The sequence below is a fragment of the Nanorana parkeri genome, unplaced genomic scaffold (assembly GCF_000935625.1).
Source record: "Nanorana parkeri isolate BGI_ZX_2015 unplaced genomic scaffold, ASM93562v1 scaffold733, whole genome shotgun sequence".
Classification (NCBI taxonomy): domain Eukaryota; kingdom Metazoa; phylum Chordata; class Amphibia; order Anura; family Dicroglossidae; genus Nanorana; species Nanorana parkeri.
The window spans coordinates 547,746-562,364 of NW_017307001.1; the positions used below are offsets into that span (position 1 = coordinate 547,746).

The 14,619-nt window shown below is 41.0% G+C and overlaps 1 protein-coding gene across 1 annotated transcript in view; it reads left to right on the plus strand.

The window, feature by feature from the left end:
- Positions 1-14,619, plus strand: part of CLSTN2 (calsyntenin 2) — a 725,439-nt gene that overhangs the window by 524,353 nt on the left and 186,467 nt on the right. The window contains exon 4 of the mRNA XM_018564198.1: positions 5,651-5,859. Within this exon, the coding sequence (XP_018419700.1) occupies positions 5,651-5,859 (209 nt within the window). The remainder of the gene's footprint in view (positions 1-5,650; positions 5,860-14,619) is intronic.

The window sequence follows — 14,619 nt, forward strand, 5'->3', positions numbered from 1 at the left end:
CACTAAAATAATTATTTATTATAAAATACATTTTAATTTATAATTTTAATAATATTCTTATAATATTCTTATAATTGTGTTATCATTCTTGACTACTTTTCTAATAATATCTTTTCCCTATTAAATTTTTCATGGAACCCTTAAATGACTGCTAATCTCAGTATATCTCAGTTATTCCATGTTGGAATAGTGTATAATATTCTTATAATTGGGTCATCATTCTTGACTACTTTTCTAATAATATCTTTTCCCTATTAAATTTTTCATGGAACCCTTAAATGACTGCTAATCTCAGTATATCTCAGTTATTCCATGTTGGAATAGTGTCTCAACACACTGAACCTGTTCAGTGATGTTTGTCGGCTCAGTAACAGCCAGTTCTCCAGCCACTGTTCCTTTAAAGGGACTGGCAGTGTGGTAGCTGTATATTTGCTAAGGTAGAGAGTTTGGAATGTGAACAGCTAAGCCAACGAAACAATGGGTGTGGATGCTCTAGTTGTTGTAGACTAATTGGAGGCCAATGATTTGGGATATATATGGTGAGCCTCATGTTTTATGGGACAACGTGTGGATAAAATATAGAGGGTGGTGTAGAATTACTTTATCAAAAAAGTGTGGCAAAATATATGGGAACAGTGTGGCTCAATATTACACTTGTTACTAGTAATAAGTTAAATCAGTACTAGAGGTAGTCAGCATCTACCACAGAAAGAAACAATAATTAAAGCATATGAATGTATGGGGAGTCTTAAAGTCAGAATAATAATAATAATTATTATTATTATACAGGACTTGTATAATGTAGAGCTGCAACAATTATTTGATGAAGTCGATTATAATCGACGATGGAAAATGTTGTCAACGTTTTCCATCGTGCCGATTGTAGGTGGGCCATTTGAAGCTATAGAGGACTACAAATTCCAGCAATAATACATTATATACAGCGCAATGCAGAATAGCGGCAGCTACAGAGGACTACAAATCCCAGCAATAGTACATTATAGTACTAGCTGCTAGTATTCTGCACTGTGCCGCTGTATAATGTACTATATTGCTTTTTTTTTTACTTCCACCGCGCCAAGCTTGCTCCCGTGATGGACTACAATCTCAATAGAAACTAGTAGTCCATCATTGGAGCATTTTTTTAAAAAGAATCCGATTAACCAATTAATCGAAAGTAATAATCGGCTAACTAATCGATTAGGAAAATAATCGTTAGCTGCAGCCCTAGTATAATGACAACAGTTTGTGCAGCCCTTTACAAAATAAAGTGAGACAGTACAGTTACAATACAATGTAAGACAAGAAGATTAGGAGGGCCTTGTTCATGAGAGCTTACAAGCTAAAGGGAGGGGCAAGTGATACAAAAAATAACTGTGTGGGAATGAGTAACGGTAAACGCCCGCGACTGGCCTATAACATTTTGGTCCGTGCGAAGGAATCAGGGGGCTTAGCTTTACCTGATCTGAAAACCTATTACTATGCCGCACTCCTCACTCAGATCCTTGATCGGAAGCACCGGGGAGCTCATAAGCTCTGGGTTACCCTGGAAGCGCAAATCTCACCGGTACTCCCCTTCTCAGTACCTTGGCTTGCTCCTGCCCACGGCCCCACTCCTCTACGCTTCCCTTTGCTCTCCCACCTCTCCTGAAAGTATGGAACCTTCTGACCAAGACACATGACTTGTCTTCCCCTGACGGACCCATGACCCCCATAATGGGCAATCCGGCATTTCAGCCGGGATGTATCTCATCCAGTTTCCTCTGCTGGTCCTCCGATGATATGTGCGACAGCCCCACTACACTACATGCGACTACAGAGTATTAGTTGATAGAGCATATGCATATCTACCCACTGCGCATGTCCTGAAGAAATGGCATGTACATGCATACGATGGGGCTAGGTGGATGACCGGACGTGTCTGTATCATGTTCCCCTGTGTTTTTGTATTTTTGTATTTTTGTACTTTTGTATATTGCAAAATCGAAATAAAATCTTATTATTTAAAAAAAAAAAGATAAATATTGTACAGTCCCCGAACGCCTTCCTCATTTTCTTGAGATTTGCACACAGTAGATGTAAACATTTCTCTACTAATAGGGAGAATAGATAATCTGCCGACCCAATCTTAATATTCTTCATCACTATACACTGAGAAAATCAAGCCATAGCTGTGTATTTATTTTCAGTTAAACAAGCTTTCCTAGAGTTTGGAAGAAAATATCATTCAACAAATATTATACCCAATGCATAAAAATGTATGTTTTAAGAAGGAATTAAATTTAATATTCACTCTTGTATAATGCAGGTGCACACCTTCTTCTTTCCTTAGCCATTATTGGAGTATGCTAGGCTTCCGCTTGCCATTTTCATTGACATAATTGCCATTCAGCATGTGTTTTAAATCATGCTTTTCTCATCTCACACTGCTTTTGTTCCTTCATCATGCGTCTTGCTCCCTACTGAGAGTGAAGAAGAATTACTTTTGTCCATGCTTGTTAAAGAAAGCCAGAATCCTGACTCTGTTATTAAAAGTAACAGTGCACATCACCTTCCCACTAGCAATGCACCTTCCCTCCAGTAAATGTACTTTCTAATGGTAATTTCAGCTCTGTGCATTTCTGTGAGATGATCAGCTCTCATGTATGTTCAATTATAATAATCCATTTGTGTTTGGTTAATTTGTAGGTTTTGTTGTCGTGGAGTACGTAGTGGTATTAGATGTAGCACTAAATGCAGGGATTTTTATAAAAACACACTCTATAATGTTCATTATTAACCATATCAATACAATATGTGTATTATTTAATATATTTATATATTTGGTTATTTTGTTGTGAAAACCCGTCTTATACGCCGGCAAATACGGTATATATAATATATATATATATCGTATTTGCCGGCGTATAAGACGGGTTTGAGACCTTAAAACTTACCTATCCTGCTGCCTATGCTGCCGAAATTTGCTATGTTGAAGATCCAAGCTAAGTGAAGAATGTTTGACATTCAAAACTTCCTGGAGTCTCAGATGCTGGCGTTCCTCCCTCCCTACTCTATGGTTCCTTCGCTGACACCTGCATCACTACTGTGTCCTTCAGTGGTGCAGGGGCTGGCAGAGGAAACTGCAGAGTGCAGCAGGGGATGCTGGCTTCTGATACTCTTGGAAGTGTTGAATGTTGAACATTCTTCAACAAGCTTAGATCTTAAACGCAGTGACGTTTGGCAGAACTGGCATAGAAACAAGTAAGTATTAAAGCTAAACTCTAGGCATAAATGTTTATGCATGTTAACAGTTTTTCGGTATTGAGTAGGGATGGGCTGCATGTTCGAGTCGAACATAGGTTCGACTCGAACATAATGTTTTTTTCATTGATACATGTCCCCCAGGGCAGTACCTACCTAGATTCCTCTTACTTCCTGTTGTTTCTAATTGTTTATCTAAAACATTTGTTGGCTTAGATACTTTAAGCCAGGGGTGCCCACAAGGTCGATCGCGATCTACCAGTCGATCGCGTAGCATGTCCTCTCCTCCCGCCGCTTCTCTGGATCCCCGCTGCTCTCCCTAGCGGGGATCCGAGAAGAAGTGAAGGAACCGGCGGCGGGGGGGGGCGGAGGACAGAGCCGCTGTCACTAACTAATGCAGAGCAGTGAGGAGAGAGAGAGACGCTCGGCCAGGATCTGACAGCCGGCGCCTCTCTCTCCCCTCACTGCTCGTCCGTTCTGTCACAGCGGCTCCGCCCCCCCCCGGCTCGTAGTATCAGGGGGATCCAGAGAAGTGGCAGCCCCCCTGTGCGTGGACGAGCGGCAGAGGATCGGTACATGTCACCAGTATGTACCAATCCTCTGTGTAGGACAAACACTGGAGCGATCGGCTGATCACTCCAGTGTTTGTAAATAACTGGGGACACATAGTACTATGTGTCCCCAGTTATAAATGAATGAACAGGAGGTGATTTACATCACCTCCTGTTCATTCATAAGTTTCTCAATGGGGAGAAGCACTCTGTACAGAGGCTCCTCCCCATTCAGAAACAGCTTGATAGTAAAATATTTTCTTAATGAATGGGAAGCCTCTGTGCTTTCCATTCATTTAGAATAGAGGCTGCAGAAAAAGAGATTGAGGACTTTGTGTCCTCAATTTCTTTTTCTATTTTAAAAGGGAAATATCAGGGGGCTTTTTAGACCCCTAATATTTCCCCGAAGCCCCCCCAAGAGTAAAAAAAAAAAAGTAAAAAATAAAATTAAAAAAACATTTTTTTTCTTGCCTCAGGCGCAAAAGGAGCTGGCTACGGCTATGCTCCCGTGGTGCTCGTGCGGCGGCCGGCAGAATGTGTCAGACGCTTCAGATAGAAAGGTGCAGGACACCCCATGTGCAACGTCGGCCACACGAGCACCACGGGAGGACAGGGCGCCGGGACATGTAGGGCGCACTGGAATGTAAGCCGGCCGACTCCCTGCGTTCAGGTGCGGGAGGGGGTGTGGAGCTGTATTGAAGTCATGGGCATCGCCCACATTGCGATCGCCCGCACTCGGAACGCAGGCACATTAGTGCCTGCATTCCGGTCCAGTGCGATCTGCAAAAATAGTGCTTGCAGCATTTTTGCGGATCGCACTGGACTGGAACACAGGCACTAATGCAGGCGATTGCACTGTGGGCGAGGGGCCTGCCTGCGGAGCCTGGCTGCGGTGCCATTTACTTCAATGCACCGCCACGCCCCCTCCCGCCCCTGAATGCAGGTGTTTTTTTTGGTAGATCTCAATGAGCTCGTCATTTGAAAAGTAGATCTCCAGACGAAAAAAAGTGGGCGCCCCTGCTTTAAGCTATCATGTTGGGCCCTATTAGAGCATGATGTGTAATGTTTTTGTTGTTGTTTTTTTTTCATCTCAGAGCAGAATATTCTGCATAGAAATAAAAGCGTGTACTTTACAATCATATTGCCAAATAAATAAACCAAATAAACTATGAAAGTAGCTGTGATAAAACTAATTCTAAAGTACCCTGTAAACACTGCCTCCCTTGTTACTTCCCTGGTTTACAGTTATGGTTATCTTTTTTTTTTTTTGGTAAATAAAAAGTAAATAGTGGCACTGATGTCTAAAAAACTTCAGAAGCTTGGTAAATTCACAGTAGCAAAAATTTTTATGTGTGGGCACTACTGCCTTGTCCATGCAGTACTTGGTACAAAGTGAAAAGAGGGCATAGCCTGTATTGAATAGGCAAATAAACTAAGACAGTGCTATTTGAGGTTCAGCAGCACACACATGCTCAGACCATCTTAAAAATCCTCTCTGGTGCTCCAGTATTCCTGAACTGTGAAATTATCAGTCCTGGGCTAGGACAGATTTTTTCTGTTCACTAGCATTTTCAGCCTCTCTCAGTATCCCCGATGTAATCTTGGCTTATATTTTTACATTCGGAACACTTGGGAAGATAATTCAGTTCAGAACACACAACGGGCAATGAGATGCTCACATTTCTTTGCTAACAGTGCAGTGCTCCAGATCATAATTCATATAGCACAATGAAAGATATGCTTTGGGATCAATTTTCTGGAATAATATGAACAATCTAGCATGTTTATGCTAATGTAGTATGCTCTACCTGGTTTCCTTTGTGTAAAATTGTTTTTTCCTGTGTATTATTTTCTAGGGCTGTGGTCCACATCCAGGTTAATGATGTGAATGAATTTGCTCCTGTTTTTAAAGAAAACACTTACAGGGCAACAGTGACTGAGGGTAAAATATACGACAGCATCTTGCAAGTGGAAGCAATAGACGAGGACTGCTCTCCTCAATACAGCCAGATCTGCAATTATGAGATTGTTACAAGTGATATACCATTTGCTATTGACAGAAATGGTAAGTGTTTTTTTTTCCCCTAAAATAAATAGCATTATATCATTTACATAACTGAGTGCTCTGTTCTAGCCAACTACTGGGCATACTAACCCAGAAGACAATGAAGTCTGTGACCAAAGGGTGTCATTGCTGCCACACTGATTTTCTATAAATCTGAACATATGATCTTACAGTATTTCCAGAATTTGACAATTATTCTTACTTAGCAAGAACATCACACCAAAAACAAAAATGTAACACTAGTGAATAACATTTTTACAAGAGGATTTTTCTAAATGTCAAATTATGTTTAGAATTATGTTAAATAAACAAAGATGATAATTGAGTCCTCATCTTAAAATCAGGGAACATATGGAACTGCATTTAACTAACCCATTAAATTTAAAAGTGGTATTGTTTAATTATGGGGAAGTATGAATATCCTTATCAACAAAAAATAAAGGATCCAAAACTGAAGTCCAGTAAGTAAATAATACAAAGACCTCCCTATTGTGTTACTCTGCTCCATAGTGGCTGTTAACCCATAAAGGGACACACAAGTGTTTAAAATTAGGCAGTTTAACCCAAGTCCATCCACTACAGCCAGTGACTTTTTTTCGATCATCTTTCTTTCCATGGGCTGTTACAGCCATACAAGTGTCCACTGTTGAGCTTGATTAGGGATGCGAGCTATTGGGAGTTTGTATTCCTGAAATTTTAGTGCAGATCAGTTAATTTTGAGAAGTTTCCCATTTTGGGGGAATGCATTGTCAATGGGGGAGGCAAAATCAAGGTACAGTTTAATACATTTTGCCGAAATTGCTTGGCTTAATTGTATGCTTGATGTGGTGGCTCAGTTTCAGTTGTTCCCTGCTTTGAAGGCGGATTCCACGGCCATCACTCTTTATTAAAAGAATTCTAGAGAAAAGTTCAGGAAAATGCTTTTATGAAGTTATTCAGTTTTTGCCTTTTAGCCTTTGGTAGGAAACTTGACTGAAGATATGTTTATAGGCTATTCAAAAGTCAAAAGACTCTCACTGACACAATGGTCTCTATGTGATCTGTAGACAAAACAAGCAGTTGAATAAGGGACCCTATACAAAATTAGACACCCTTATCCGTTACAAGTTGCTATTGCACATTGCTACTGGGAACTAACTTTGAACCTTTAATAAAGATAAATGTAAGGCTCACTAAAAAGCCACACTAGGGGGGTGATTTACTAACCTAAACACACGCACGCACTAGGTGCGTGTGATTTTTACACAGCAAAACGTATTTATCAACCAAAAAGTCTCTAAAAGCATATTTCCACTAATGCCATATATGGAAAAATCATGCACATGATGCATATATAATGCTGCTTCACAGTTTAGACAAAAATGGTTAGCTCATGCATTTACATTCCTGCATTCATCAACGCAAGCAACACAATGTAGAGCTAATTTACACAACATCACCTTGCAATCCATGCAGGGCTTCGCACAACACACCTGCTGGGTGTGTACACACTACAAAGGTGTCTAGATTCCACCAATAGATCATGCTGGGAGGGAACACACTACAGAGGTGTATACTTGTTTGTGGCGTGCTTATAAGGTTAGTAAATCAACCCCTAGATGTTTGTAAAATTATGTGATTTCAGCCTACTTTTGCATTTTGTCCTGGTAGAAGAAATGGAATACCACGTAATGACTTATAGGTGTGAACTTTAATAGGTAACAATGTTTCAGAACACAACATTTGCGCCTTTGGCCTCGCTCACCTGCTTCATCACCATAATAATTACAATGTAACCCACTTATACTGAAAGAAATACATTTGCTGTAAAAGTACCAGAAAGAGTTCAGGGCTTGCATGCCAGAGATATAATTGTAATTGATAAAGAACATACATATAACTGAAAAAATGGGTTTGAAAAATAAATGGAAAATAAAATTAAGACCATCATCCTGCTACCACAGATATGTAAACAGCCTGTCAGTGCTGTTAAGTAGCAATGCCGGCAGTGCGAGATACTGAGGGAAATTTTTCTCAAATGTGAATTGAATTGTCTACATAATTGAGCGTCTGTCATATAGTGCGGCTGGGGAGCTAAAGATAATATGCTGGCAAGCACCAAATGGAAGGAAAAGCTGGAAATCGGCTTGTCTGTTAGACAACAGAACTCTTTTGGCGTTCAGTAGTTTGGATATTAGACGAAGGACGTTATGTTGATGAATATGTTTGGGCTCCATAGCGAAGGCCTCTGTGCCAACCAAATTTTTCCCTGGCTAATGCACTTATCGTGGATATGCCAGAGCTCTAACCTTCTACAAAATGAAAAGGTTTCTCGTCATTTGCACAATTAATGATTTTAAAATTGGACAGAGCATAACGCCCAGAAAATAGTATGAAATGCTAATTCTTTAAAGTACATTTGAGGAGGATGGACAAGATTAATGACAATCCAATGCACTTTCAATGGTGTGGAAGAAACTTGGAAATTAGCTCTCTGGGTTTTATACATAATACTTTTACTTAACTTAAAATAAGTTATTCAGGCACAAAACACAGAGTTGAGCTGCCTTTAATCAAAATTAACATCACTGCTCGCTTTTTACATCCATCAGTGATATTTGTGTGAAGATTAGATCTTTTGGAAGTTTTGGATTACTGAGCTGTTACAAGAGGGACTTTTAAATGAGCTAAATATTTCCATTAGTGACTCTTAAGTTTCAACAATGCTTAGAACACCAGCACCTTCACAAATTAACTGCAATTTGATGCCTAATGAAAGAAACAAGCTGGCTACAGTGATTGCATTTAAAACATGTAGGGCATTATAAGCTTATAAACTTATTTTGATATAGGATCATCTGATGGAACATGTTATGCTTGACATTAGGAATGTGAAACACAATCACAGCGCCCAGTTTTTTTTTCTTTCATTGGTCACTGCATTGCAAATTAACATCCCTTTTCACAAGATACTATCTTACCCCTATTCCACCATGGGGGAGTCTTCCTCACTAGAGCTGGGATTTTCTTCTGTTGCTGCTGTGGTCGAATGTTTAATAAATGCTGCCACCATATTACTCCAATTGTCTCTGTTATCACTGTAAGGATCTTCCACTTTGGTATGGCCCACTCTTGCATGCATTTGTCCACACATGACTTTATTAATTGTGCAGTGTGTGGGTGCACTACTTGTTCAAGGGTCAACAATATGTGTTCGGATTTCTTTTGTTCAGCACAAAAGTAGCATGAACTTATAGCAAGAAATGAAGCTGTTAGCCTTTTTTTTTGTCCACAGGTCAGTTCAAATGGATACTCTCCGCGCAGCAGCCAGTCGCTTTTTGAATTTTTGCTTCTCTACTTCATAGTATTTGTCAATCAGATTGTTTATTTTACATTTCTTTGGAGCAGTCAGCCTCCTATATACTCCTTCATTTGAGTCCTCATCTTCAATTGTTGTGGCTGGCAATCCTGTGCGCCCAATCCATTTTGCCTTGGTCTCCTCCCTAACCTGTTGTTCCTTTTGATTCATTTTTTTTACTTTGAAGACTTTAGGAGAGCTGTTGAAATAGTCTGCTGGGATGTTCTTCTAACTGTATTTGTACTTGCACTACTACTTCTTTGTGACCCATCAGTGGAGGTTTTTATTATCTATGGGGTTGAATAAGGGGGGGAAAAAAACTAGTTCTTATTGTTCTTTCTCTCTCACCTATACACACGTACACATGCCAGTCTCTATAGTATACTACATTTATGCTCCTTACTTCCCCCACCATATGTCCTCAATTAAAGGGTTAGTTTCTCTCATCCGGACAGCCATGGTTTATTTTGGCTTGTATTACGTTTAGCAAAAACACATCAGTTTATGTTATGTGACATAATAATGTTAGCTTAAAGTCAATTTCCACCTTTGTAAGTGATTAGCATTTATTGTGGTAATACTAATGAAGAGATTATGTACCCATGTGCATGACTCACATTGCAGGTGCTCATTTTTTATGAAGGTTTTATTAGGCCTAAAGCCTAAAAATTCAAAATTATTTACAGGAAATTCAGTCTGATGCTGTTGGTGGGGTATTATACACAATTTCTTGCCTAGCATAGAGACAGCTAGTTCCATGAGCATATGAGTGTGCTGTGCTTACCTTTGCATGAATTTCAGGATGAGTAACCTTCAAATGTCGCTTCAAGTTTGTTGTGTTTTTACCGGTGATTGATGCGCCACATGGTTTAAAAAGGGTCTTGTTCTCGTCAGCATCAAATGTGAAATGCATCCATACATCTTCCCTTCTCTTTCTCCCTGCTGACATGATGTCTCCTCCTGTACAGTTTGTGCTTTGTGGCTGTGACTGTGCAGCCAGGAAGTGCTGTGTTAGCTGGTGTCCCACTGGCTGGATCAGTAAGCCGAATTGGGCACGTCTGCCCAGTGCCTACTGCCAGGAAGAGGAAGAGCTCAAAGAACAGGAAGTTGTCATGCCATTTGCCATTCAATTTCCGTCATCGTTTTCGTCACGTTAACTTCTGTAGTTTTTATTTTTCGTATTTTCGTCATGGAAAAACAGCCATATAACGGGGAAAAAAACGAAAAATTTTAATCGACGAAGTTAACACTGCAAGATAGTCTAAAAATAATGGAATCCGGGCTTTTCATGTGCTGCTGCTGATGCTGTCCCTCAGTTCTCCTGCCCATCTTATTCTGCTACTAGGATTCCTGGCTCTTCTGGTTCCTTGTGCTCTATAAACATCTTTCTCATTCTTAGCATGTGAACATATTATTAATCCCGTCTGGTAAGATGTGGATATGCTAGTAGTAAGCAGCAGTAAGGATAAGCAAATGTGCTTGGGTACAGTTTGCGGTCTGTTTAACTCATTGTAAATCTCAAAAATTGCTAAAGTTAATCCACACCCCATTGGGTCTACTGTATATGAGGTAAATCTGAAAAATTAATTCTGTCCATTTTTAAGGCTAATAGGCAAGGGATTGTCTAACAAAGGGCATGGAAACCTGGGCACTGCATGGGGGGGATAAAGAAAAATTTGCCATTCAGCAAGAAGACAGTCTTCCTTTTTATGCAACTGCAGGGGCGACATTGCAAACCCCCATATATTTAAATTACAAGGGTAATGTTCAAAATGGGGCCTAGTACAGGTAACTCAACATTTCATGTATCATGAACATTTCAGGACTAGTGATGGGCCGAACAGACCCAAGTTTGGTTCGAAATTGAACTTTAGAACATGAAGAAAGTTCAAATTCAAACTCAAACTCAATTGTCCCCTTTTTGAAGGTTATATGCATGATATTGGCCATAAAAAGGGTATAGGGTTTTGGGTACTACCCTGGGGGACATGTATCAATGAAAAAAACACTTTTAAAAAATACAGTTTTTAAAGGAGCAGTGATTTTAACATCACTTAAAGTGAAACAATAAAAATAAAAAATTCCTTTAAATATCATGCCTGGGGGGTCCCTTTAAACTGCGTGGCACATCTGTACGATGTATAGAGCCTGCTGCAGCAAAAAGTGACATTTATAAAGAAAACAATATCATTTAAACTGCCGGTAATTGATTTTCCCTTAATCTTTTAAACAGCTGCTTGGGGAGGCAGCATGTATGAATAAGACACATTTTAGGACACTCGGGACAAGGTTAGATTTTTTTGGATAAAGTCTGGTGCCTCTTTTGCAGATGTTAGAAGGGTTATGGTGTTATGTGCCTTAACACCATAACCCTTCAGAGTTATTCTTAACGAGTGCAGGATTGGATCCTGCTCTAAAAATTCAAATTATATATACATGTCACACAGGTGTGGAAAAAGTGGGCCTTTGGTGTTGGTGCCTCCGCACTGTAACCTCTCACAGTTACTCTTGGTGAGCACAGGGATGGGCCCTGCTGTATACAATTCAAATGATATGCACCTGTCGCACAGGTGCCAAGAAAAATTGGGCCAAGGGTGTTGGTGTTGTCTGTACACTGCAACCCCTCACAATTACTCTTGGTGAGCGCAGGGATGGGCTGTAAAAAAATTTAAAACATGTAAAAAATGTAAATTTATATGCACCTGTCACATGCTGGCGTCGAAAAATTGGGCCTTGGGTGTTGGTGGTGCAATAAACACAAAACATTACTTTAAATATAGAATTATCACACACAAAGTTAGGCAGCCTAGGCAGTCTTCCAGAGATCCCAGATCCCTGAAAAATGTAATTGGTTACATCTGCATCAAGGGATTGATGGCTGCTGTTAATCCAGGACTGATTCCTTTTGATAAATATAAGGTCAACGGAGTCTTTGGACAGACGCACTCTTTTCCCTAGATAAGGCAATGTAGAGGGAGACCAGCGGTAAGATAAATTTTCTTTTAGGGTGGTCACCACAGGAATTGGAAGTGAGATGTTTAGGGCCGTTGATTTGGATTCGTTGACACAGAGTCCCGATACGGAGGCAAATCGGTTGAGGACAAGCTTAAGATTAGGGAGGGAAATGATGGGGTTGGTTAGGGTAAGGTTACAGTCCATGTACCCATTGCACTCCTGACCGCACGTCCAACAAAGTATCCTGGGTGCTCAGTAGTCGACGGATGGCCACCGTCAAAGTAATGCAGAAAAGAAATAGACACCGGCACTCCAATAATAAATCGATTACGTCTATTTATTGACGTACATCAAAAGCAAAATAACACACTTAGTGCGACGTTTCGGGGACACACAGGAACCCCTTCATCAGGCAAAACAAGACGTAATCGATTTATTATTGGAGTGCCGGTGTCTATTTCTTTTCTGGTTAGGGTAAGGAGGGCATCATCTGCGAATAGACAAATTTTGTGGGAATCACCAGTGTGGGTTATACCAGAAATATCTGGAGAGGAGCGAATGATGCAGGCCAATGGGGCAAAAAGTAATGGTGACAAGGGGCAGCCTTGCCTAGTGCCCTTGAGTATATCACACGTCGGTGAGCGGTATCCAGAATATTTCACATGTGCTGTGGGTTTGTTATAAAGGGAAGTTATCCACGTGAGGAAGTGGTGACCAAATCCCCATCTACGGAGAGTGGCAAAAAGGTAGGGCCAAGATACTGTATCAAAAGCCTTCTTAATGTCCAATAAGAGCATAGTTGGGATGTGCTGTGCTTGGGCAATGTGCGTAAGCAGGGTAATTCGGCGGACGTTGTCTCCCGCTTGTCTACTGGGTTTGAAGCCTACTTGATCTTGTGTAACTAGTTGTCCTATTACTTGATGTAGCCTGTTTGCCAAGAGCTTAGCAAGCAATTTTACGTCTACATTCAACAACGATATAGACCTAAAATTCGGGCAATCGGTCTGATCAGTACGTGGTTTAGGTATCATGCAAATGGATGCAGAGAGAGAGTCACGGTTTAGGGGACCCCCGGATCTAATGCAATTAAAGGAAGCCGTAAGGAGAGGAGCCAGCCGTTCTTTAAAGGTGTCATAGTATGCCACTGTGAGGCCGTCGGGACCAGGCCTCTTCCCTTTAGAGTGATTTTATAGCATGAAGGACTTCCTTTTCAGTAATCAGGTTATCTAGAGCCTCTATCTGCGTTGGTAGAAGTGAGGTGAGGGTAATATCAGATAAGAATCTGTTTATGTCTTCTGTCGGTGTAAGTTCGGGTTTGGAGTATAGGGACGATAAATGCTTATGGAAGAGATCAAGAACAGTAAGCGGGTTACTAGTGTGAGTTCCGTTAGCTGTGCGTAATCTGTAGGGTTTAAAGGAGGGGTCAAGGGACCGCAACCGGTTAGCCAACATAGTGTCGGCTCTGTTTCCTTTAAGATAGAACTTGTGGGCTGTGCGGTGTAATTGTTTAGCCGCGTGCCCAGTCAATAAGAGATTAAGCGCCTGGCGAGCCATTTCAAGTTTGTTTTTATTAGACGATGTGGGGGATGAGGTGAAGGTCTGGGCACATGAATAGTATTCCCGTTCCAGGGACTCTACATGTTTGAGCCTTTCCTTTTTAATTTGGGATGCCAGTTGTATGAGTTTCCCCCTAATTACAGGCTTGTGGGCCTCCCATAGCAGGGTAGGGGAGACGCCAGGGGTTTGATTGTTTACCACATAGTCAGACAAGCAGGACTTTATGATACTTTTGGTTATGGGGTCAGATAGTAGAGAGTCATTTAAGCACCATGAGAAGGGTTTAACTGGAGGGGAGATACCTGAAAGAATCAAAGTGACCGCACAGTGATCGGACCATGGGACGGGAATAAGTTTTGAATGTGTGATGGAGGGGAGGAGAGAATGGGAGACGAGAATATGGTCTATCCGGGAGAAGACATCATGTGGATGAGAGTAATGCGTAAAATCTACTTTATGAGGGTTTGCCTCTCTCCAGCTGTCTATCAGCACATGGTTAGATATGAGGGCACGAAATGCTTTGGCCGAGGTCAAGTGTGATGGAGTGTCTTTAGATCTATCTCTATGGGGATGTAGAACCAAGTTTGAATCCCCACACATGATGACAGTGCCCGTACTGCTCGCTAGTATTTTAAGCAATAGGTCAGCAAAAAATGGAAGCTGCTCGGTATTGGGAGCGTAATAGGAGACTAGGGTGACTTCAGAGTCATGTATGAGCCCTGTTAGAATCAGGTATCTACCGAGAGGATCTCGGACTGTGGAGTGGCATATAAAGTTAGCGGAGCGACGGAAGCCAATTAGGACTCCCTTTCTTTTACAGGTGTTGCTGGCCGTGTATATGGTAGGGTATTGGGCATGAAAATATTTGGGGCATGATGTCCTAGAGAAACGAGTCTCCTGTAAACAGACGG